At 37.6% G+C, this 25,010-nt stretch overlaps 1 protein-coding gene across 3 annotated transcripts in view; it reads left to right on the top strand.

Annotated features, from left to right (window-relative positions):
* Positions 1-25,010, top strand: part of ATOSA (atos homolog A) — a 96,844-nt gene that overhangs the window by 49,542 nt on the left and 22,292 nt on the right. For 2 of the 3 annotated variants that reach the window (XR_009220055.1, XM_058541603.1), the window contains exons 3-7: positions 16,497-16,681; positions 17,656-17,858; positions 18,140-18,265; positions 19,023-20,850; positions 22,687-22,806. Coding sequence is in view for 2 of the 3 variants with exons in the window: in XM_058541603.1 (XP_058397586.1) it covers positions 16,497-16,681; positions 17,656-17,858; positions 18,140-18,265; positions 19,023-20,850; positions 22,687-22,806 (2,462 nt within the window). In the remaining variant the exon portion in view is untranslated. The remainder of the gene's footprint in view (positions 1-16,496; positions 16,682-17,655; positions 17,859-18,139; positions 18,266-19,022; positions 20,851-22,686; positions 22,807-25,010) is intronic. The other variant, XM_058541604.1, reaches the window with a different exon arrangement.

Genomic DNA, 25,010 nt, shown 5'->3' with positions numbered 1-25,010 from the left:
TTATAAACTTTTATATAAACAGAATCATCCTAGTTATAGTCTTCTATAACTTGCATAGCCATCACTTATTCTTGTATTTATGTCATATGTACATATGTCCATATGTATTTATGTTGTATTGTATCCCATTGTGTGAATATACCACAATTTATTCATTCTGTAGATGATAGACATTTGTTGTTGTTTCTGGGATTTTTGTTGCTTCTTTGTACATTCTTATCTTGGTCTCCTGGTGCACATGCATGAAGTTTTCTCTGAGTTATTCACCTAGGGCTGTAATTTTTGAGTTATAGGGCATGTACGTCTTTGTTAAATAATGCCAGATTATTTTTCAAAGTGGTTGTACCAGTGTATACTTTTACTAACAGTGTATGAGTATTTCTGTTGCTGTACACATTTTCCAACACTTAATTTGGTCAGACTAATTTTTTTCCCCCAAATCTGGTAATTGTGAAATGGTACATCATTGTGGCTTTAATTTGTATTTTGTGGTGATTAGGGAAGTTCAGCATCTTATGTTGATTAGCCTCTCAGAATTCTGAGGTGGAATATTCTGGATATTCATCTTTTGTTGATTATTTAGGTTACACATATTTTCTCCCTGTTTTTGGCTTGTTTTTTCAGTCTCTGTGGTGCCTATGTAGCACTTTGCTCCCTTAGGTTACAGAAACCTCTTAGAGCCTACCATTTAATAAAGACAACTGTTCTGAATGCTCAACAACCAACTTGGAAAACAAAGTTTTAGATAAAATCCTTGTAGAAGTTTGGGGCTCCTTTTATAGGGGTATTAGTAGAACACATGTGAGAAGACAGGGAGGTCTACTTTGGGATGTTTCAAAGATGGGAGTTTAGGGAAAGAGCCTGAGGAACAATTGGGAAACACTAATGGCTTTCCTTAAAAGTTTTTTCCACCTTATCTGTTCAGCTTCCTCCAGCTGTACTCTTACTCTGTTTTCTTTATTTTTCCTTTTATCTTTTCCTCCTCCTTATTTTCCTGCTGTCTGTTCTTTCCTCTTCATTTATTTTATTTCTCCCTGCCCCTTCTGTCCCCTTTTGTCTCTTTATTTTTGATTCCAATTCTTAGTTACTTATCTTTCTATTCTTTTCCAGTTTTTTTTTGTTTTTTTTGTGAGGAAGATCAGCCCTGAGCTAACATCCATGCCAGTCCTCCTCTTTTTGCTGAGGAAGACTGGCTCTGAGCTAACATCTATTGCCAATCCTCCTCCTTTTTTTTCCCCAAAGCCCCAGTAGATAGTTGTATGTCATAGTTGCACATCCTTCTAGTTGCTGTATGTGGGACGCAGCCTCAGCATGGCCAGAGAAGCGGTGCGTCGGTGCGTGCCAGGGATCCGAACCCGGGGCCGCCAGTAGCGGAGCGCATGCACTTAACTGCTAAGCCACGGGGCGGCCCTCCAGTTGTTTTCTTAAGAAATACCCTTACCTCCACACAAATGACTATGGTTGAGTTGGTAAGGAGCCAGGAGAGGAATGTGGATGGCACTTATATATTAGAAGCTTCGAGTAATTGGAGTTTGAATTGGAGAGGAAAAGGAGATATCTCTTATGGCAGCTGATTATAGTTTTCTGGGAAGAGAGTTGCCTTTCAGAATTGTATGCAGTAGAAGCTTTACCTTCCTTAGCTTCTGATGAACTCTGTTTACTCATTTGTGGCCTAGAAAATATCATCTTTGTTAACAATTGGGTGAAAAATCCAACAATAAGTTGCATAAATTAGATTGAAATTTTTTACAAATTCACCAATTGTTTTACTACTATAAAAAGTTGTTTCTTTTGTTATGCCTTTGTAGCAATTTTAGTTAAAATTATTTTAATGGAAGTTATGTAAATACTAATCATAAATGGCATATTTCTTTGTCGTGTACACTTTTAATCTATTTATAATGTAATCATCTGAGCAGTTTAAATGACATAAGATATATGTCTTTTTTAAAGTTTTGCTGTTATCTACAAAGATGTTTCAAAAAACTAGATAGCATTGTATTTTTTTATTACTGTAGTAAATAGTTGTGGTAAACAAATTGAAATTGGTAGGTAATTGCTCTTTTAGATTATACAGTATTTGTGAAGGTGGGAAAAGGGTTAGTACTTCTTTTATTACTTGGCTGTAAGTAACTTAGAGAACATAGGAACTCAATGTGGGCTGAGTTCTGAGTACAGAAGCATGTCATAACTCATATCAAAGAGGCACCTTCTATGTTTCCAGAATTCTCTTAGCTTCTTTTTTAATCTTGGAACTAGAAATATTTGGCTTTTAACATTGTTTAGATCCTTTGTTTCAAGAAGTTCAAAGTGCTTTATAAAAGACTGTTAATCTTAAAATATCTAAGAATGATTAAGTGAATGTTACTGATTTTGTTCACAATCATCTTACATTTTTGTATATATATAAAATTCGCTAAACACTGGTTCTGGGGCTGATAGTCAGAATGTCTGCAAACATGAGCAGCAGTGTTAGAAAAATTTAAGAAGGGCCGGCCCCGTGGCTTAGTGGTTGGGTGCGTGCGCACCGCTGCTGGCGGCCCGGGTTGGGATCCCCGGTGCGCACCGACGCACCGCTTCTCTGGCCATGCTGAGGCCACATCCCACATACAGCAACTAGAAGGATGTGCAACTATGACAGACAACTGTCTACTGGGGCTTTGGGGGAAAAAATAAATAAATAAAATCTTAAAAAAAAAAAGAAAAATTTAAGAAATATTTTAAAGGGTTGAAAATCACTGATATTCCTAATTCCCACATTTCAAATCACTGAGCCTGCCTTTCTTTCATTCATTTTCATTGGTTATACTGGTTTTGCTAATTACTAACAAAAGAGAATTAGTGCTTAGAGACTTAGCTAAGTCTTTTCCTTTGGTTTCTGTGAGATCTAGTATGATAAAATCTGCCCCTCAAAATTACCTACTTTCAGCATTTTAGAGAAGACACTCATATGGCAGAACTGGCTATCAAGTTGGAATTAAAGAAATAAATTCTCTTGAGATACTGCTGACTGAGGCCCAGAAACATACACGGATATAACCGTTTTATGGGTGTATGTGTCAACAACTCTTTATTAAAATATCAGTGTGAATAAGTTAAATTCTGTTTTAAAAAAAGACATGTCAAAATAGAAGTTGAAAGGACTTGTGCGTTGCCTGACATGCTGACTACTTTCAACCTGCCATTTTTTGTAGGGGTAATAATCTGAGCTTACCTGTCCTATAATATCTGAGTTATTCAGAGTCGGTCATACTTTAACACAGATCTCAAGTTGATCTACAAGTGTCCAAACCTGTTAATTAGCTAAATAACTGCACTTCAGCCCTCTTTCATTTTGCTTTGTATTCATAAAGCACCTCCTGTATGCCGGGCCCTGTCCCAGGCACTGGTAATGTAAGAATGGATATGTTGGATCTGGCTCCTGCATGCCTGGAGTTCGTACTTTGTTAGAGAAAAAAAGAACTATTATAGTAGTGTGATAATTATAGTGGGACCACGGGAAACTTATGAGAGGATTTCTCTCTGCCTTTGCTTCCAACCTGACTTGAAATTTAACTGAAATCAGGGACTAGAAAGAATTTGGCAGATTTTCCATTTCTCCATTGGAAAATATGCAGTTTATAACAGTGCACTCTTTAGTTAAGACTTTTAACCCCTGCTTCCCTTCCCTCTTTGGTGTTTTCTAACTCACTTACATCTCTTCTTTTGCAAAGCTCAAAGTGTCAGGTTTAGAGCTTGGCGTATAGGAATCTATATCAGATATAGTAGATAGCAAGGAAACACGTCTAAGGTAGGTAAGCACCTTATGACTCAGTGGCAAAAAATCAGATTCAGAGTGGTTGCATGGGCAGAGAAACAGAACATTCTGGCAAGAATGCAGAATAGTAGCCATGTAAACTGGGAAGTCCAGTTAGAATTCCCAGGAAAACAGGGATTGGCAATTAGACACCAAGGTGTTTTACAGTAAGGACCAGAATCACCATTCATAGGCTGGATAACTGATACAGAATGAGCAACAAGAATGACCTTGATACTAAGCCAACAAATACCTAAGGCTGAGTCTGTGTCCATGATTCTTCCCTGAGCCAGAATTGGAATTGGACTAATGTGGGGGTAGATTTAGGTAGGCAGACTGGATGAGACTTGGAAATAAGTCCTCAAATTTCTAACATTGAACATACACGGGAGACCTTGGATTAGGGCGTCACTTTATCGTTATGTTGCTGTGTGTGTCTGAGCAGTCACTTTACCTCTCTGAAGTCCAATTTTTTCATGTATAACTTAATGAAAATATACGCTCTTGCCTATATTGAGTTCTTTAATTCCTGAATTTTATACAAAGGCCAAGACTTCGCTTTTTTTTAAAAAGTTTATCCCTTGTCTTTTTGCCCACAGAAGCTACTTATTTTTTTTCAATAATAAAGGGACCAACCTTGGTTTTAATTATAACTGTAAGTGTTTTTGATTGCACAGAACAGAAATTGAAACACTTTATTTATAAGCAGATATAATTGTGTGGTTCTGCCAGGCATTATAAGGATACTGTTTCTTTTTTTTTTTTTTTTTTGTGAGGAAAATCAGCCCTGAGCTAACATCTATGCTAATCCTCCTCTTTTTGCTGAGGAAGACCAGCTCTGAGCTAACATCTATTGCCAATCCTCCTCCTTCCCCCCGCCCCAAAGCCCCAATAGATAGTTGTACGTCATAGTTGCACATCCTTCTAGTTGCTGTATGTGGGACACGGCCTCAGCGTGACCAGACAAGTGGTGCGTCGGTGCGCACCCGGGATCCGAACCCGGGCCGCCAGTAGCGGAGCATGCGCACTTACCCGCTAAGCCACAGGGCCGGCCCAAGGATACTGTTTCTAAGTGGGATGTCCTCTTGATCTTTCTGGAACCACATGATCTGGGCCTTTTCCATAATTTCTAAATTGAGAGAGCTTTAAAAGGAGAGATGAAAGAAAGGAGTAGCTGTCTGAATTCTTTCAATACCAGGAGTCCTTGAAGATATGTCTGTCTAAGGAGCTTTCTAGAATCTATTCCTTGAGTTGGGAGTGTAGCCTCTGAGTCATTTTTGTGTGGAATGAAAAATATGTATGAGCTTCCATAATTGAGAATTGTTAAGAACTATTGGTAGTGGAAAGCAGGCTCTTAGAGATGGTTCTCCACTTACTGATAATGTGTGTGACCTTGGGCAAACAATGTTACAAATTTAGTTTTCTCATCTGTAAAATGGGAGGAAGACCTACGCCATTGCATTTATTTTTATTTTAAATTTAACAAACACTTATATGGTGCTCGCTATGTGCCAGGCAATATTCTAAAAATCTTACAAGTAATAACTCAATCCTTGTAACTACCCTCTGAGGGCTAGTACTGTTATTATCCCCATTTAATAAAAAACTGAGGCAAAGAGAGGCTGTATAACTTGTACGAGACCAAACAACTAGCAAGTAGTAGAACTGGTTGCCTGACCTCGGAGTTCATGCTCTTAACTAGTACTCTGTGCTACGTCAAGGGAATTAAAATGAGGAAGCACCTGATAAAACACTTCACAACTCAAGATGATGGTGATCATCTTTATTTAATTAAATGTTTGGATTATGTGACAATTAAAATTTATAGCCAATTTTCAAAAAGCTAGATTATTATAAAAATATACATATGACTTAGTTTTTCAGATGGCACATTAGAATATTGCTGTGCTTTAATCATAATTTTGAACTTTGGTTATTGTATAAAATAGATGTAGAATAGAAATATTTGGTTGAGTTTAAACAAACTACATGCAAGCCCAGAAAGTTGCTTTTAAAAGTCAGTCCATAATAAGTTTGCTTACAGATTACTTGCCTTTTTCATAATAGAATGCTGAGGATTTTTAAAATTTCAGTTTGTTTTGTTGTTGATTAACAGCAAAAATAAAGAATATTTTTGTATTTGAAGATACTATTCTGTAAGTGAAAATATTTATGTGTAACTAATTTAATAAAATAATAGTGCACGTGTAAGATTGCTCTTTTGTTTATAGCCACAGCCACTGTTTTTGCACTTGTCACTAAAGTCAACTTTGCCTTTTACTCTCTGCTTAAAGACTTCTCTTGGTATATAAATCGAGTTGCACTAGGAATGAAGAAACCTGATTTCAGTTTGCAGCAGTATACCACTTTGAGCAAGAAAGTTGATGTCTTTTGTACCTTATTTTCTTCATCTGGGAGTAAGGTAGATTAGGCTACATAATTTCTAAGATCCATTACAATTCTAACTTAAAACAGAAACAACACAAACCTTTGAGATTGGAACATATAGATGAGAAACCAAAAATATTTCAATGTATGTAGAATGTAACCCATTAGGAGATATACTCCATGAAATATTAAGAATATTATTTTAGGGCCAGCCCCATGGCTTAGCGGTTAAGTGCGCACGCTCTGCTGCTGGCAGCCCGGGTTCGGATCCCAGGCGCGCACCGACACGCCACTTCTCTGGCCATGCTGAGGCCGCGTCCCACATACCGCAACTAGAAGGCTGTGCAACTATGACATGCAACTGTCTACTGGGGCTTTGGGGGAAAAAAATAAATAAATAAAAATTATAAAAAAAAAAAAAAGAATATTATTTTAAAGAAATAAATGAGTTGGTGTAACTATGGAGCTGTTAAGATAGTGCTGAGTTTTTCCTGAAGTGATGGCTGATTTGCACTAATCTGTCCTTTCCTTTTTCATGGTGCCATTGTGGTCAGTGCCCCAAGTTTGGGAGAAGGTTGGCTGAGGTTAGCAGTACAGTCTGTCCGTGGAACAGGGTGAAACTCACCCAGGCAGAGGTGAAATTCATGACCTTAGAATTGTGCACTTGCACCCTGAAGTAACCATGCGTAGCCTAGATGGCTTATGTAAGTTCTGGGGAAGAGTACAAAGTAAGTGAAAGGTTGGTGTGGAAATGAGTTAGGAAAGGGCTCTTTTGTGGAAAAAATAGAGAGTCAGGAAAGCTCTTAGAAAGCTCAGGATTGGCGGAAAGGAGAGGAGGAAGGCATGTTTGATAGGTGAAAAATAACTAGCAACAGTGCAAGGTGGGAGTAGAGCGTGGTATAGAGAGCAGTTTGGTTGAAACAGAGAGACCATGTAGGGAGCACTGAAAGATGAGATGAAGAAGCAAAGGTGGAGTCTTAAGCAGGATCACTTTAGTGTATAATTTCAAAGGCAGAAGTCACTTCAAAATCTGGCAATGCATAGCCAGACTACCTGGCGCTATATGGTGGCCCTCGCCCTAATGTCAGACTTAAGAGTTTACACTGGGTTCAATAGGCAGTTAGGGAACCAGTAAAACAAACGAACACAAAAAACTTTCGGCTGAGAGGAATGTGATGGAATGGCTTTTCAAGAAGGTTAATCTCCATTAGGGTGCAAGATGAATAAGAAGGGGCCTAGAGTCCTACACCACAGCTAGGAGACTGTTGTAGTAATTCAGGTAGAGTAATAAATAATCGTAAAGTACTAAGAGCCTAACTAGGTAACTGTTTTGAGGTTAAAAAGGAAGAGTTTACTTCCAAGAGATTATTTATTTATTTATTTATTTATTTAGAAATTTATTTTGTGTGAGGAAGATCAGCCCTGAGCTAACATCTGCCAATCCTCCTCTTTTTGCTGAGGAAGACTGCCCTGGGCTAACATCCATGCCCATCTTCCTCCACTTTATATGGGACACCTGCCACAGCATGGCCCAACAAGCGGTGCATCGGTGCGCGCCCGGGATCCAAACCGGCGAACCCCGGGCCGCCACAGCAGAGCACGGGCACTTAACCGCTTGCGCCACCGGGCTGGCCGCCCCAAGAGAAATTTAAAAGAACAAATTAGTAAGATTTAGTGACTGGATTTCAGGACCATAAAGCAGGAGAATCTCCTGCCCCTGTCCCATAGCATTAGAAGGGAACTTCTTTTATTCTCGTTTTGGTATTTAGAGACAATTTTGTATGAGTGATGATATTGCATATTTAACTTATCCTTTATAGAAAGGGCTGTTGTGATCCATGAATGGCCACTGTGTTAAGAGAGGACTAGGATAGTAGGCTTCTGTATTTATCATCTATACACTTCAGAAAAATTGACAATGTACGTCACCACTGTGTAATCTTCCATCGTCACTGTCTACTGAGATGGCTATTGTCAGGGTCGCCAATGACTTCCTTATTGTCAAATCCAGTGATCACTTCATATTTTATTAAACCGCACCGGTGTTTGAGACCATTGACCGTGCCCTCCTTGAAACATTTTTTTTTTCTTGTGGCTTTTATTATACCATGCTTGACAGCTCCTTTTGCTAGTTCATCATCTTCTACCGGATCTCTTCTTGCTGGAGTGCCCAGGGCTCTAACATGAGTTCCCTCCATATTCTTCTAGATAACTCTTAACTCTAAATACATGCATACCTTGGAGATATTGAGAGTTCAATTCCAGACCACCACAGTAAAGCGAATGATTGCCATAAAACAAGTCACGTGAATTTTTTTGTTTCCCAGTGTATGTTAAAGTTATGTTTACACTAGACTGTAGTCTGTTAAGTGTGTAAGAACGTTATATCTAAAAGAACAATGTACAAACTTAATTTAAAAATACTAACCATCACCTGAGCCTTCAGGAAGTCATAATCTTTTTGCTGGTGGAGGGTCTTGTAAAAAACACAATATGTGGGAGCCGGCCCAGTGATGTAGTGGTTAAGTTCACGCGCTCAGCTTCGCTGGCCTGGGGTTTGTGGGTTCGGATCCCAGGCATGGTTCGTGGGTTCAGATCCCAGGCGTGGACCTATGCACCGCTGGTCAAGCCATGCTGTGGAGGCATCCCACACACAAAAAATAGAGGAAGAGTGGCACAGATGTCAGTTCAGGGCTAGTCTTCCTCAAGCAAAACAGAGGAGGATTCGCAACAGATGTTAGCTCAGGGTCAATCTTGCTTACCAAAAAAATAAAAGAAAAACAATATCTGCATAGCTCAATAAAACGAAGTATGCCTGTACTATCCAAATGCCAGTGATTCCCAAAACTATCTCCCCAGCCCTACAACTGCAACTACAATACCCTCCTAACTAGTATACCTACTTTGATTCTTTTTCTGCTATTCTGTCATCAACATAGCAGCCATGGCGCTCATTTTAAAATGTAAATCAGATCATGTCATTTCTCTAGTTAAGACTCTTCGGTGGCTTCCCATTGCATTTAGGATGAAATCTAAACTCCTCGGCCTAGCTTCAAAATCCTTTGTGATCCAGTCCCTGACCACCATTCTAAACTTCCCCACATACCACTTGCCCTCTTTGCCACTGCCATGCCAGCCTCACTCTCCTTCTTTTAGTTCTGGGACATTACACCTTCATTCTCATGTTAGACCTTCTGCTCAGAATGCTCTTTCCCATAATTTTTGAACAGCTAGCTCCTTGTTCAGGATCTCAGCTTAAATGTTATCTGCGCAGAAAAGCCTTTCCTGAACACTTGATATGAAGCATACACATAATCACTCTCACATCACCCTTTTTACAATTCTAGCATAGCACTTAGCAGCATCTGATATTTTTCTTATTAATTTGTTTTTGTTTTTCTCTGCCACCACTAGAATATAAGCTCCAAGTCCCAACATCTAGAAAAATACCTGGCACACAGTAGGTGTATAATAAATATTTATTGAATAAATGAAGTTGTAATACCTCCAGACTGGTTATGTCCACTGAGAGTCCAATTCTTTGAACATAACCTCTTCCGCTAATTCTTAACACCCATTCTCAGATCCATATATGTTTCTCATATTATCAGTATGAGATTCTAATTCTTACCTAATTTTTTAAAAAGTTTATTTTTAAAAAGAAAGAGAAGAATTTCAAACTGCAAAGTTTCAGCTTTTCAACACCATAACCAGTATGCTGTTATCTCTTTGTCTTCACAAATTCCTGTATTAAGTAACCAAACTATGACCTACTTAGTAGAGGTTCTACAAAATAGTAACTCCAATTAATTAAAAATATATGACACTAGGTAATACTTTTATTTACATGTTATTTTTCAGTTAATAGGCCTTATCATTTATTGAATACCAGTCAGAGCGTAGTAATATATTTAAAATTTAGTTTATGTGTTAGTGTGTTTGCTTATAGGACGGATAATATTTTGTTTTGTGTATGTCTTTCTATGCATGTGTCCACATGTGAGCCCACAAACACATAATCACAACATTCTTTCTTGAAATATTGTGTTTTCACTTACCTTGTAGATAATCTTTCCTTGTCAAAAGTAGATTTATATCATTATTTTAGATATAACTGTACCACAATATGTTTAACCAGTACCATATTGTGAGACATTTAGGTTGATTCCAATTTTTTTTTTAACTGGTACAAACATTTTAATAAATATCCTTGAATATTCAGCTCAGTGTACTTGTTCTATTATTGCCTTGGGATAAATTCATAGAAGAAGAATTTTGATTCATTTGATTCATATTACTAGATTGTCCTGCATGAGGTTGAAAGGACGTTATTTTTAGAGAAACTTTCTTATTAGCAATCCCCCAGGTTATTCTCATGCTTCTCTTGCCATTTTATTCCATGTCTCGAGGGGCATGGAATGTTTCTACTCCCCTGGCAGGCTTTAGAAGTTAACTGAACAGCACATACAGCAGCCTCGTGATCAGAAAGACATTCTTCTTTCGTTCCCTTTAGACAGAGCTTTGCAGTCACTCTGAACTATCCTGGGGCTTTGTTCTGAATCAGAGATCCAGAAACACCAGCAATAAATGTATATGATGAGTACTGGTTCTGAGGGGCTCCAGGTTAGGGCCCCCCAAGAAGGAGGTAGTGGTTCTGGCCTTCCCCTGGTTTTTTTCTGAAGAGAAGAGATTCAGAGACACTCAGGGTTGAAAGAATTCCTGCAAGTCTAATTCAGCCTTCACTTGATGGCTTGATCCCTTCAACCACACTCCTGGCAAGTGTTGATCAGTCTGTCCTCGAACATCCCTGGTGACTTACTTCCCAAGTTAGTCCGTTTCATCTATGGATCACTCTGATTATTCAAAGTTTTCCCAGTGGCCGATTGTTCACCTCTTTTGTTGAACAGAACAGATGGGGAAATTTAAGAAAATGGCTCAACTCCAGAGCCAGAAGAGCTTGCTGCTGACAAAGTAGCCAGTCTGGTTGTGGCACCCAGTCAGACTGTGGTGTGAGCTCAATCCTCATTGAAGTCTTGGAGGTAGAGGGACTCGAGAACGATGTTTTGAATGATTAATCCCCGGTCTCCAATGATCTGTCTTTCATAGCCTGTGAAAATTTATAACATCCCTTCTGTTCTCTTCAATGTTATGTTTTACATCAAATAATTTATCTCTTCTAAAATGTGTAACTAGTAGGTAAGCCCAGCAGTCCATATTTATCTAGACTTGAAACACTTTTTTTTTTGTAAAAGTAAATTGTTTCCAGAGGCCCTAAAACTATACCTGATTTCTGGAGTAAGCTATGTCCTTAAAATAACAAGTTAGATCTTTTTTTTTTCCCCCCCAAAGCACCAGTAGATAGTTGTATGTCATAGTTGCACAACCTTCTAGTTGCTGTGTGTGGGACGCGGCCTCAGCATGGCCGGAGAAGCGGTGCGTCGGTGCGCGCCAGGGATCCGAACCCAGGCCGCCAGCAGCGGAGCGCACGCACTTAACCGCTAAACCTCGGGGCCGGCCCGAAGTTATATCTATTGAATTTTCTTTAGCGTGACATGATATTTCCCAGTTACTAGTCATATTCTTTACTACAGTAAACTCTACTCTCTGGTGTTTTAGAAGTTGACATTATCAAAATTTTAATTATGTAACTTTTCTAATGACTACTGTGATTTAGTATTCTCATTTATTAAAATTCAGACACCCATAAATTTTTCCTGACAAATTCCTAAAGAGTGTCATCACCCAGTCACGTGCACTTAGATAGTATTTTATGTGTTTCATAATACCATTGTATAATCTATATTGTTCCTTGCAATAGTTACGTAATAGCTACATAGATAACTAACAGATAACTGCTGTCATCTTTAATCTTTGTTTCAAATTTTTCATCTAAATATTTAATACTCTGGCTAAGTGTTCTGAGTCATCCAATTGCAGACTCTGATCATGGTTTCAAAGTTTTTTAGTTTACTATCTAGTTTACTATCTAAGGAGAAAATGACCAAAGCAACAAAATTTTAGTGAAATGTTATATTATTCAGAAGTGCTTTTTCGTAACAGTTTAGTTTTTATCACTTTTAACTTGATGATTCCTAGTGCATGAGTAAGCTATGCCCTGCTAGGGCTTTGGAGATGAATGACAGTCAGGAGCCACATAATGACAATTTGGTCAACAATGGACTGCATATATGATGGTGGTCCCATATGGCTTTTAAGGGCAGGATAACAGTCTTGCTTGGGAGCAACGTTTCAGGCTACAAATTGAAACCCTTTGTGATCTGGCACAATGAGAACCCCAGGGCCTTCAAGTATATCAGTAAGCACACACTACCAGTGTACTACAGGAACAATAAGAAGTCATGGATGACCCAACTCCTCTGCCAAGATGCCCTCCTGAATTGCTATGCCAGTGAAATGGAGAAGTATTGATTGGAGAATAACATACCTTTCAAGATTTTGCTTATGTTGATCATGCTCCCAGACATCCTCCTTTTATTGGTGATTTTCATCCCAACATCAAAGCAGTGTTTCTCCTTCCAAACACCACCACTTTGATTCAACTAATGGATCAAGGAGTGATAGCAGCTTTTAAGGCCTCCTACCTGAGGAAGACCTTTCCCAGGCTATTAATGCAGCTGAGGAAGACGCTAATACAATTCTGGAAGGACTACAAAATCTATGACTACGTCAAGAGCCTTGCTTGGCCTTAGGGTGATGTCACCAAGGAGTGTATGAGTGGCATCTGGAAGAAGATACTCTGGAGGTTCATCTATGACTTCAAAGGATTTGCCAAGGATGAGGAGGTTGCAAAAATGAACAAGGTTGTGGTTGAGATGGCAAACAAGTTTAACCTGAGTAACCTGAGTATAGATATGACATTGAGGAGCTCCTAGAAGTGGTTCCTGAGGAATTGACTGATGAGGAGTTGCTGGAACTGGAACAGGAATGCATAGCTGAAGAAGACGCAAGAGAAAAGGAAACTGCAGGAGAAGAAAAAGGAGAACCTCCAAGAAAATTCCCAGTGAAGGGTTTAGCAGAAGCTTTTGCAGACCTCAACAAGCTCCTTAAGAAGTTTGTAAACATGGACTCCAACACTGAAAGGTGTTCATTAATAGAGAGGAATGTTCACGGTACATTATCTGCTTACCAGCAAATCAATGATGAAAACAAGAAAAAAACCAAGCAAACCACCATGGACGTATTTCTGAAAAGACTTGCCTCAGGCAGGTCCTTCAGGAGGTATTCCAGAAGAAGACATTGCTATAGGAGAGGACAGCTCCATGCACATTATTGTCCCTGAAGACCTTCCAGTAGGACAAGATATGGAGGAGAAAGATAGTGATATTGATGATCCTGACCTTGTGTAGGCCTAGGCTACTGTGTGTGTTTGTTTCTTAGTTTTTAGCAAAAAAAAGCTAAAAAAAAAAATTTAGGATAGAAAAAAGCTTATAGAATAAGGATATAAAGAAAAAATATTTTGTACAGCTGCACGATGTGTTTGTGTTTTAAGCTAAGTGTCATTACAAAAGAGTCAAATTTAAAAGTTTATAAAGTAAAAATGTTACAGTAAGCTCAGGTTAATTTATTATTGAAGAAAGAAAAATATTTTTTAATAAATTTAGTGTAGCTTAACTGTACAGTGTTATAAAGTCTACAGTAGTGTACAGTGATGTCCTAGGCCTGCACATTCACCGCTCACTCACTGACTCCCCCAGAACAACTTCCAGTCCTGAAAGCTCCATTCATAGTAAGTGCCCTATACAGGTGTACCATTTTTTAGCTTTTATACCATATTTTTACTGTATCTTTTCTATTTTAGATACACAAATACTTACCATTGTGTTACACTTGCCTACAATATTCAGAACAGTAATATGCTGTAAAGGTTTGTAGCCTAGGAGCAATAGCTATACCATGTAGGCTAGGTATGTAGTAGGCTATACCATCCACGTTTGTGTAAGTATACTCTATGTGGTTCACACAAGGACAAAATCGCCTAACGACGCATTTCTCAGAACGCATCCCCATTGTTAAGCGACACATGACTGTATGGTTTTTCAGGCATAAGGATAACAAGTCACGGAGTCCTGGTAGCCCAAAAGACAACAAAAACACTCCCTCTTATACTCCCCACTTCATATGCCCTTCCCCCTTTCCTAATCTGACCTAGTAGTTTTCTCTCAGCAGCAGAAACACTATAGATCTTTTTTTTTAAAGTAGTAGCACATACATATGAGACGTTACTTAGGCTATGGACCATCCTTGGTACTCATGTGGAGTAGCTGGCATCTTGGTATCACTTAACATTCCATAGATTAGGAGCCACTGCTCTGCCACAATTCTTAACTCTCCAGGATTATCCTACTAACTGAGGGACGGAATAGGAAGAGCCCAGAGAAATCTCCCAGGAGCCTGCCTTGTAGCCTATGGCAAGCCTGAGCTGGCCTTGAAAACCCACAGAACCACCAGAGAAAAGGATTGAATGGATTCCTTTTTACATTTTTTGCTTCCTTCTGAAGGACACCATGATTTAATTCAGTGAGTCCCAGGAGACCAGGAGACCCTTGACTTATGACCTAATTGATTCCTGGAGGAAGCTTGAAAATTGAGACCTTTTTTTCCCAGTTGGGTCGTTATTATAAATTGGGATCCTATTCCTAGAAACTAATTATATACAATAAATATTCTAAAATGTATTATTAAAATGTATGTCGAATATTATTTTCATAAACATATATTAAAGTATGTAAAAGCAAAATGTCTAGCCACAATGAAAGAAAACATGTAGGGGGTGGTTAAGTACCCAGTTTCTGAAGCCAGGCTGTGTAGGTTCAAATTCCAACTTTGCTATTTCCCAGCTGGTGATCTTTGGCAGGTTATTTAACCTCTCTATGCCACAGTTATCTGTAAAATGCTGGTAATAGTCCCTACCTTCTAGAGCTGCTGTGAGGAGTAAATGAGTTAATGTATAGAAAGTACTTAGAACTGCCAATGCCTGACAATGTTATTAAGTGTTGGCTGTTATTTTATGTGTTGTAAATGGTCATTTCAGGGAAAACTTTTCTGAATGGTCTTAAAATACCAACTCAATAAAGTTGGCTCTCAAGCCTCCTCCTTTTTCTAATGAGCCTTCCCAAGGCTAGAAGCAGGCGTTCATCATCATACCCTTGCAGGCTCTTCTGGCTCCAGTCTTGCCTTTTCCACACTTTCCCTATACAAATTCTCCATTCAAGTTGCACTTTCTGTCTCATGGGTCTGCTCAGCACCTACCTCTTTTGCAAAATTTTACCACTGTCATCTGAACTTCTTTGGAATTTATTATGCTGCAGTATCCTATTTGTTTTTAAAATCATCTCTGACTCATAAGCCCTTTGAGACTAGGACCTATGTGCAGTACAACTCTTTGTCCCCCATCACCTAATATAGTGTAGTAGGCACTTAAAATATATGTTGCTTAATTGGATTGCACAACAAATTGAATTTTGTGTGTGCATGTGTGTGTACGTGTGCAACCTGTGCAGCAGGCTAACAATTTTGAAAATTAAAACTATTTAAAAAAATTAGAGCACTTTTGAGAAATTTAAAAATTACCACAACTAAGTGAAAACATCTGCAGGTTAGATTGTTTGGAACTGGGTAGTAACCAAAAAATATCACACTTCATATATTGCAGTATGGGCCTGCATCTCCTGCTGGATTGTTAAAAGCAGGTCTCCCTCTGAAACTTCTGCAACTGTATAGCAAAGACAGAAAAGGCCCCCATGGCTTTTGAATGTCCACATCACAGAACTAGGGCTGTGAGAACAAGGAACTAGTTAAGGGAGAAGGGAGAGAAAGGAAGAAACATGCATTTGGATCTGCATTTTTTCCTAATATTTAATAGTAGTAATAAAACATCTTAGCTAAAAATATATGACATGAGACCTTTTAACCTTTTGGCTATTGGTGAAGTTTTGCATCTGAAAACTATTGTACTTGACATCCAAAAATACAATTACCTATCGGATTATAAACATATTCCTAAATCTTAGCTATTTTAACTGAAGTTTACATAAAAACAATTTTATGCCATAGTTTTAACTAGCTTTGTCTTGACTGGAATTTGGAGTTATCCATCATCTCCTGACTCTGTGTACCCTGTGAATTAAGATTTACTGTATTTTAGTTGCCTCATTTTTATTCTTTTTTCACTTTTTGTTAGTGAGTGTACTTGAATATGGAACGTGACATGAGTTATTTTAGGTGTAAAAGATGAATTATCAAGAGTACATTAAAGCAAGGACTCTTCTTTTTTTTTTTTTTTAAACACCAGATACTCTAGATGAATATTTTGAATATGATGCAGAAGAGTTCTTGGTCTCTTTGGCCTTGTTAATAACAGAAGGACGAACACCTGAATGTTCTGTGAAAGGTCGCACGGAAAGTTTCCATTGCCCTCCAGCACAGTCCTGTTACCCAGTAACTACCAAACATGAATGTAGTGACAAGCTGGCCCAGGTGAGAATTGTGTGTTGAATGCCTTTTATTTATCCTTTATATAAACTAGTTTAAATTCTGACATTACCTTTGTTAGATCACAATTATAATGTTTACATTTAAATATAGAATTGGTCGAAACCATAGAGAAAAAATCCTAATCCTGGACCATAGCTAATAACTTTGGCTCTTAAACATGGCTCTTGAAGGCACAGTAGGTAGCTTTGCTGATCAGCAGGCAGGTGGGCAGCCAATTTCATACCTGCCTTCTCACGCACCAGATTGAAGATTATCTTTGCTACTGTGATTTACCTTTCTTTATTTTTAGAGTCTCAATCCTGGCTCATCTACTTTATGTTCTTGTTTATCTAGTAGATTGATGTTCATGATTATTTTCTCCTCGTTAACCAATTTCCTTCTTAAATTCCTTTTTTTTTTTTTTATGGGAGGATACTTTTTGCTATCATATTAACGTTTTACTGTTAAAAATAATTATTTTGTAGGTAGTGTATACTTTGCTTTAAGGATTTTTCTCCCAGTTAGTTTCTTAAATATAGTCCAAAATGTTAAACTTTTAAAATCTTGTCTATTTTGAACATTTAATGAAAATGAGTTTTTAATATTTTGGTCTTCGCTTAGAATGAATCTTTCCTCTGTAATGATGATGTAATTAACAAACGAGGCAAGGCTGGGCCACCTCAAGGCCTGCCAGACATTTTATATGGCAGCTCTTTCTCTACAAGATAGAGCAAAGGTATCCTCCCCAAGAAAATTTGCATCATAAATATTGTTCAATGGTAATCCCTGCACTAGAGAGCTCACTGGTGTTAATCCATTATTTAATGAGGAAACCTAAACAGACAAGCCTGAGCAAAGCTCCCCACTAGATGACTCATTTCTCATACAGATATGTACTTTACAATTATAATGTTCAAATTTAAACATAAAATTGGGTGAGTTATTGAGACATTTTGGTTATATTCATTTTCTCTAAGTGTCGCCAAGCCAGACGAACCAGGTCTGAGGTCACGTTGTTGTGGAAGAATAACCTTCCAATCATGGTGGAAGTGATGCTCCTGCCAGACTGCTGCTACAGCGATGATGGGCCCACGACAGAAGGAATTGATCTAAATGATCCTGCAATTAAGCAAGATGCATTACTACTAGAGAGATGGATATTGGAGCCAGTTCCTCGCCAGTAAGTTGTTGAACTGTTTGAAGTTGTTCTTGGTAAATCGGGTTTTCCATTACTTTCTATAAATCATTTTAGTAATATATCATATCTTTGAATCCTTCTATTTATGTAATAAAATTTAGAAATTTAGTGCTTAAGTGACTTCAAGTGACACCGGTATATGCACTCCTCTGCTTTTGAAAGCACACATCCTGAGTGATACGTTTATTTCAGCTTCTATCTTTCTAAAATACAGTCATTTTGTACTTGCTGACGTTTAGATGATGCTTTTTTACTTCCCTTAGGAGTGGTGATCGATTTATTGAGGAGAAGACTCTTCTATTGGCTGTCCGCTCATTTGTGTTTTTTTCTCAATTAAGTGCTTGGCTGAGTGTTTCTCATGGTGCTATTCCACGAAATATTCTTTACAGGTATGTCTAGGGCAAAAAAAACGCAGTGTGTATTCAACTACATTGGTTAGCTACTGAATGATGTTTACCTTTTAAATAGTTCATTTCCTTCATTTCTAAGTATAAGTGGATAAAATTTACTGAAGTTTTTCTCAAAACAAGTTAGAGAAATTTAGATGTGAATCAGTATGAATTTTGCTTCTTGGGTTAAATTTGGTGTAGAATAGTTTTCAGAGAGCTTTTAAGCTTACTTTAGAGAACCAACAATGGATGCCGTTATAAATAAAGTGGAAAAACTTTCTGGGCTGCTGAATTTCCATAATGGTGAACTTAATTTTTGGCATCTTGAAAACTATAAACATACTGGCTTCTGAGCAACTAATTGTCTCTTTAAGCAAGTAGCCATGAGAGAGAGAGTATGTCTTAATCACCTTGCACAATAGAATTAGCTGAATCCATTTATTTAGGACTAAATACAAAGTCCTTTTTTTTCTATTTTGACAAATAATTTTAAATCATGATAATCTTTAGCTTTAATGCTTAAGTGGTCTAGTGTTATTACAAAGAAGATCATCTCTATTCTAGGCATAATCTATTGTACTACTTTTGTTGGTTTTGTCAGAATGACATGCATGGTAAAGTAGCTACAAGTAAAACCTCAATAGTAATTAATGCAGACAAAGATAAGTATATGACAGTTTAAAATTTTTTTAATAATATACAATAATGATATAAATTTTATAATCCATTGATTCCGTATTTTTCTGTGTTATTCTAGAATCAGTGCTGCTGATGTAGACCTACAGTGGAATTTTTCACAGACTCCAATCGAACATGTGTTTCCTGTTCCCAATGTTTCTCACAATGTGGCCTTGAAAGTCAGCGTTCAGTCCTTGCCCAGACAATCTAATTACCCAGTTTTGACCTGTAGTATTCACACTAATATTGGCCTTTATGAGAAAAGAATTCAAGAACACGAACTTAAAACCCATCAGCACCGAGGTTCTAGTGAAGCAGAACAGTGTGGTACAAATAGTTCACAGCGTCTGTGTAGCAAACAAACTTGGACCATGGCACCTGAAAGTATACTACATGCAAAAAATGGTACAACTCCAGAACATACTGCAGCTGTCAAAAATGTCAAACTATATCCAGGCACTGGCAGTAAATCTGACTATGGAACGTCTCAAGCCAGTATTCTGGGCTTCAGTGGTATAGGAGACAAAAAGTCACATGAAACATCGGTGAGAACTTTAAAATCATTTTCAATGATTGATTCCAGTGTCTCTAGCCGCCAGAGTTCCTGGCAGTCAGTTGGTGAGACTAATCCTTTAATAGGCTCTTTAATTCAGGAGCGACAAGAAGTTATTGCGAGAATTGCTCAGCATTTGATTCATTGTGATCCAAGTGCTTCACATGTATCTGGACATCCATTTAATACGCAAGAATCTAGTTCACTTAATTCAAAATTTTTCCGAGTTTCACAGGAAAATGAAAATGTGAGAAAATGTAAAGAAACTTTCTCCATTTCTTTTGGTAGTCCAGAGCTTACTTCCTCAGAAGACACCAATGAGGAGAAAATTCGAGTAAAACCAGAAACTCCTCAAAATGAGACTTGCATTTCTAATAGTCTTTATTCTCGTCAGCCTGTTAGTGAGACTAATCCTTTGATAGACTCTTTATTCCAGGAGCGGCAAGATGTTATTGCAAGGATTGCTCAACACTTGGAGCATATTGATCCAACGGCATCACATATGCCCCGGCAGTCATTCAAAATGCATGACTCCAGTTTGGTTCCTTCTAAAGTGTTTAGGAGTTCGTATGAAGACAAAAATTTGTTGAAGAAGAACAAGGATGATGCCTCTGTTTCCATTTCTAACGCAAAATTTTCCTTGTTAGAAGATAGTGAAGGGAAAAACTTAAAACCTAATAAATCTTTTAGTTCTTTTAAATGCAATAGTAAAGTCAAGTCTTCTTTGAAACTTCAAACAAGAAATCTGTATCAGGACAATCCTGGTGAAGTCATCCAAAGTACGTGTCAAGAGACACAGAGCAAAGCCACTAATTTATTGACTCCCTCAAATATGTCTCATTGCAGAGAAAATAACTTAGATTTGACAATCAGATTGGAAAATACACTTTCCGAGTGTCAATTTAAGGAGCAAGAAATTAGCAGTGGAATTGATAAACAGTATTCAAATTGCAACAGTATTGACAAACAGATTTGCCCAAATAAGTGTAAGGAAAAAATAATAATAAATGAAAATTGTAATCCAGAATCTTTTAACAGTCACCAATTTGATAATTCAAAAAAAAATGACTCGAAAATAAAAGGTACTGTGTTGAAAATGTCTGGATATTTGAACAAACATGAAAACAAGTGCTCAAATAAAGACTCAAAAAGGCCTAATACTCAACTTAATAGTATTGAAAATTATCTCAATAAAGATAATGAAAGTTTCAAGTGCAAAAAGCCAGACCAATTAAAAAATGAACAGGATAAAAAAGAAGATCCAACTGATGAAAAATCTCAAAATTGTTCTCAGAGAAAGAGTATAAAAGACTGTTTGTCTACGTGTGAACGACTGAATCATACAGAGGTGTTGGTAGGTAATAGTTAATATTTCAAATATAATTCTCAAGTATTTGTTGTGGTTTGAATTTTGTTTATGGGAGGTCTAGTTATAAAGGCCCAAGGTACCCATTATCTATAGAACAACAGTCTGATAGAATAAACCTGCTATAGAACTAGTATTGACATCCTTGTGAATAACTCACCCACTTGAGAGCAAATGCTAGGTAAATTCTTCCTGTTGCCCTTTTTTATTTCAATACTGTGAAAATTGCTGGAGAATAAATAAGAGTCAGAAATGGAACTCAGTATAACATATTGTTTGTTAGCAGGTCTGGCCTAGTACAAGCAGCATGCCCATTGTGTTACTGCTCAGAGATTTTAGGAACATCTATAGCAAAATCACTAGGCTGTTGGTCAAAACACCTCGGTTGCAGTCCTGACTTCACAATTTGGTCTGTGAGTGACTCTGAATACGTCATGTAACTTCTAAAAACCTCAGTCTCCTCAATTTTAAAAGAAGAAAGATAAATCTCTTCTGCCTATCTCAGAGTTGTGGTGACAATCAAATAATAGATTTTAAAATATTTTGTAAACCTGTAATGCAACTATATAAATAAAAGATAAATTCCCATTTTATTTGACTTTCCACCAAACCACTTTTTAACTTTAGAAAATTATTAGGTTCAAATTTCCTTTATTTCTCCAAGTAGTATGACAAATTTATATCTCAATTATATGGAAAACTACTTGTTAACTGCCTTGATCCAAACCTGAATGACCTTGGTTCACCTTCTTTATCACTCAGATTACTTTGCCGGACATTAGAGTTATAAAATTGTGCCATGTTTCCAATTTATATCTTTCAACAGAAGATCTCCTCTTTCTAACATAGGGGTTTAATCAAACGGTAGTTTCCAATTTCCTAAAACTGTAATTGTCACAAAAACCTACTCTGGCCTTAAGAATATTGGCTATTCGTGATCCTTTCTGGTACCTAATAGGGAGGCTTAATTTGGCCATGGTATTTTTCAAGCCACTAAGATTCCCTTTTTCATGCACTTGTTTTAAATGTAATCATACAGCATCTACTTATGTGCCCAGGCAGTCTTCTGAATATTTTACACATGTTGGCTTACTTAATTCTTCCACTACACTATGAGGTTAGGTGCTATTACTAACTCTGGTTTACAAATGAGGACCCTAGGCCTGGAGAGGTTGAGTAACTTGTGCAAGCTCACAAAGCTAATAAATGGTAGAACCAGGACCCAATTAGTCTTTTCTGATTTTTATTCATGTGTTTTTTTGAATTTCTGGTTTTTGGTTATAAACTTGCCTAAATTCCTAAGATTAGCCTGTTTCCTGTATCACTTTAAAAACATGGTACAGTGACAGCATTAGATATATTTTTTAATTCATGTTTATTATATTTCTGTATCATGCCCCACCAAATTATATCCTCTGAGGATAGATCTTGATATTGACATAGTTTTATGTTTTAGAATATTATGCTATTTTTTCCACCTGAGTAGTTTTCACAAATTAAAAGAATCAAATATTAGCTTATTAGATGCTAGACTCCGAGTATTTATAAATATGACTATATGGTGAAAAGGTAATTGTATTTGGACATACTTTCTGTAGAATATGTGAGTCTATTTAGCATGTTAGAAAAAAACTCTTAGACACTGTTTTCTGATTAAAGTGTATGTGTTTATGTATATGTATATATGTGCGTGTATGTAGAGATAAAAGATACATAGATCATTAGCTTCACCATCAAGGATGTAATACCTCGGTACATATTAGGAATAAGTCTAAAACCAAAAAATATTTAAATATTACCATTAAAATCTAACTTTTTTCCTAGCAGAGGACTATACCACTAAAACATTCAAGTGTCTGGCAGAAACATAATTTTCATTCCTTGGATGGAACCTCCACCAGGGCCTTTCATCCTCGAACTGGATTGCCTCTTCTTTCAAGTCCCGTAAGTGTTTTTCTCTTATCTCATGTTTAGAACCCGCAAACATCTAAAATGTTTCTAAATAATTTTATCCAGATTTTAATTGAAAAAATTTTACATACCTTTAAGATAAGTTTCTAGTTGGAAAACTTTTTATTTTTTGATACATTGAACAGCTAGAGAATAGCTTAATATGGGAAAAGGCTGAAAAAAGTGAATAAAAATGAAATTTATTATTGGGCTGGCCCCATGGCTTAGCGGTTAAGTGTGCGCGCTCCGCTGCTGGCGGCCCGGGTTCAGATCCCGGGCGCACACCGACGCACCGCTTCTCCGGCCATGCTGAGGCCACGTCCCACATACAGCAACTAGAAGGATGTGCAGCTATGACATACAGCTATCTACTGGGGCTTTGGGGGAATAAATAAATAACATTTAAAAAAAATTATAAAAAATAAAATGTATTATATTAGGATTATAAAATTTCTCTGAAATTCTTGTGTCTAGCATTTTAATTATTACTAAATGTAAAGAAAATAGTGTCAGGGCCGGCCCTGTGGCTTAGCGGTTAAGAGTGCGCACTCTGCTACTGGCGGCCCGGGTTCGGATCCCGGGCGTGCACCGACGCACCGCTTCTCCAGCCATGCTGAGGCCGTGTCCCACATACAGCAACTAGAAGGATGTGCACCTATGACATACAACTATCTACTGGGGCTTTGGGGAACAAAAAGGAGGAAGATTGGCAATAGATGTTAGCTCAGAGCCGGTCTTCCTCAGCAAAAAGAGGAGGATTAGCACGGATGTTAGCTCAGGGCTGATCTTCCTCACAAAAAAAAAGAAAATAGTGTCAAGTGGATTTTCTATAAATAAATTTATATCTTAGTACCGAAGCTGGTTGACACTACCAGTTGGGTCATTTGGGAATCAAATTCCTGACTGTCTTTGACTTGGATCCCAGACACTTAATAATCTTACTCTGAGACATATACATATCCCCACTCTACATTTGCAAATAGATTTATAGATCTGAGTGCAATGGTTAAGAGCGTCACTTTGGAGTCGCACTGACCTCAGCGTAGCTGTGTCACATTAGATAAGTAATACAATCTGTCTGAGCTTGAGTTTCCTCATCTGTAAAAAGGGGGTGATAATGCCTACCTTAGTGTTGTGAGGAGGATTAGTGTCATTCCTGACACATAGTAAGCACTCTTGTGTAGTTACTTAGATGGTACAGCTGCCATTTCAGTTAAAGCTGAGATAAACAGCCAATATCATAGCAGAACTAAAAACATATATATTGTGCTACTGACATAAGATTACTTTTGTTATGTCTGTTTTTTTTTTTAAATAAACTCAAAGGATATAGTATCTGGCATATGTTCAGAAAATAATTATTGAATAAGAGATCTAGAATTTCAATTTATAACTGGACTTTAGGTGTTTATTTTAGAGTTGAATTCCAAGCAATTTAAAATAATGCCAAATGTTTGACCTGCCTATGAGGTACTTTCAAAATGCCCAAGTAATCAGGAAAAAAGTATCAGCATCATGGTGACGTAAAAAGCACTACAGACTTCTGTTCAATGTGGTAGACTGAGTTGATACAGGAAGACCCTTACTGCTTCCCAAATACAGAAATCCTGGGTAAAATACAACAGAACTTCTAAATACATAATGTAGTGTAAGAGTAAGAAAAGTAAATCTCCAAATACTAATTCGAGGCGAATTATGGCCCTCTAGGATATCTGAACTTAGTATAGTGCCAGAGTTTAATGCCCCTGCTGGGACAGGAGTCAAGGCTACAAGTCTGTACCAATCATAGCTGGGGCCTAAAACCAAACTCTTCACAAGACTAGAAACAGGGGAAGACTGCCCTTCTAAAAATGGGAGAGGAGAAAAAAATTCACCTGTTTACTCAAGAGTATAACAGGGAGGTGGAGACTAGGTGGGAAAAGAAGCCCCCAAAAGAATTTGGATCTAAGCCTAAGCTACCCATGGTAGGGGTTCTGAATTTGTACTGTCTGTGAGGTTCAGAAACATCTAGCTAAGAAATAACCATAAAACTAAATAACCAATAACTAAAAACATAAAATAACCATTGAAACCTATGAAATCCACTGGGTCCCAGCAGAGGAAACATGAAACTATCCCACATTTTTTGTTTTTTTTGTGAGGAAGATCAGCCTGAGCTAACATCCATGGCAATCCTCCTCTTTTTGCTGAGGAAGACC

Source organism: Diceros bicornis, chromosome 5 (genome assembly GCF_020826845.1).
Source record: "Diceros bicornis minor isolate mBicDic1 chromosome 5, mDicBic1.mat.cur, whole genome shotgun sequence".
NCBI classification, from domain to species: Eukaryota; Metazoa; Chordata; class Mammalia; order Perissodactyla; family Rhinocerotidae; genus Diceros; species Diceros bicornis.
The sequence above is the reverse complement of the archived record's forward strand: the minus strand, read 5'-3'. Positions and strand labels throughout refer to the sequence as shown.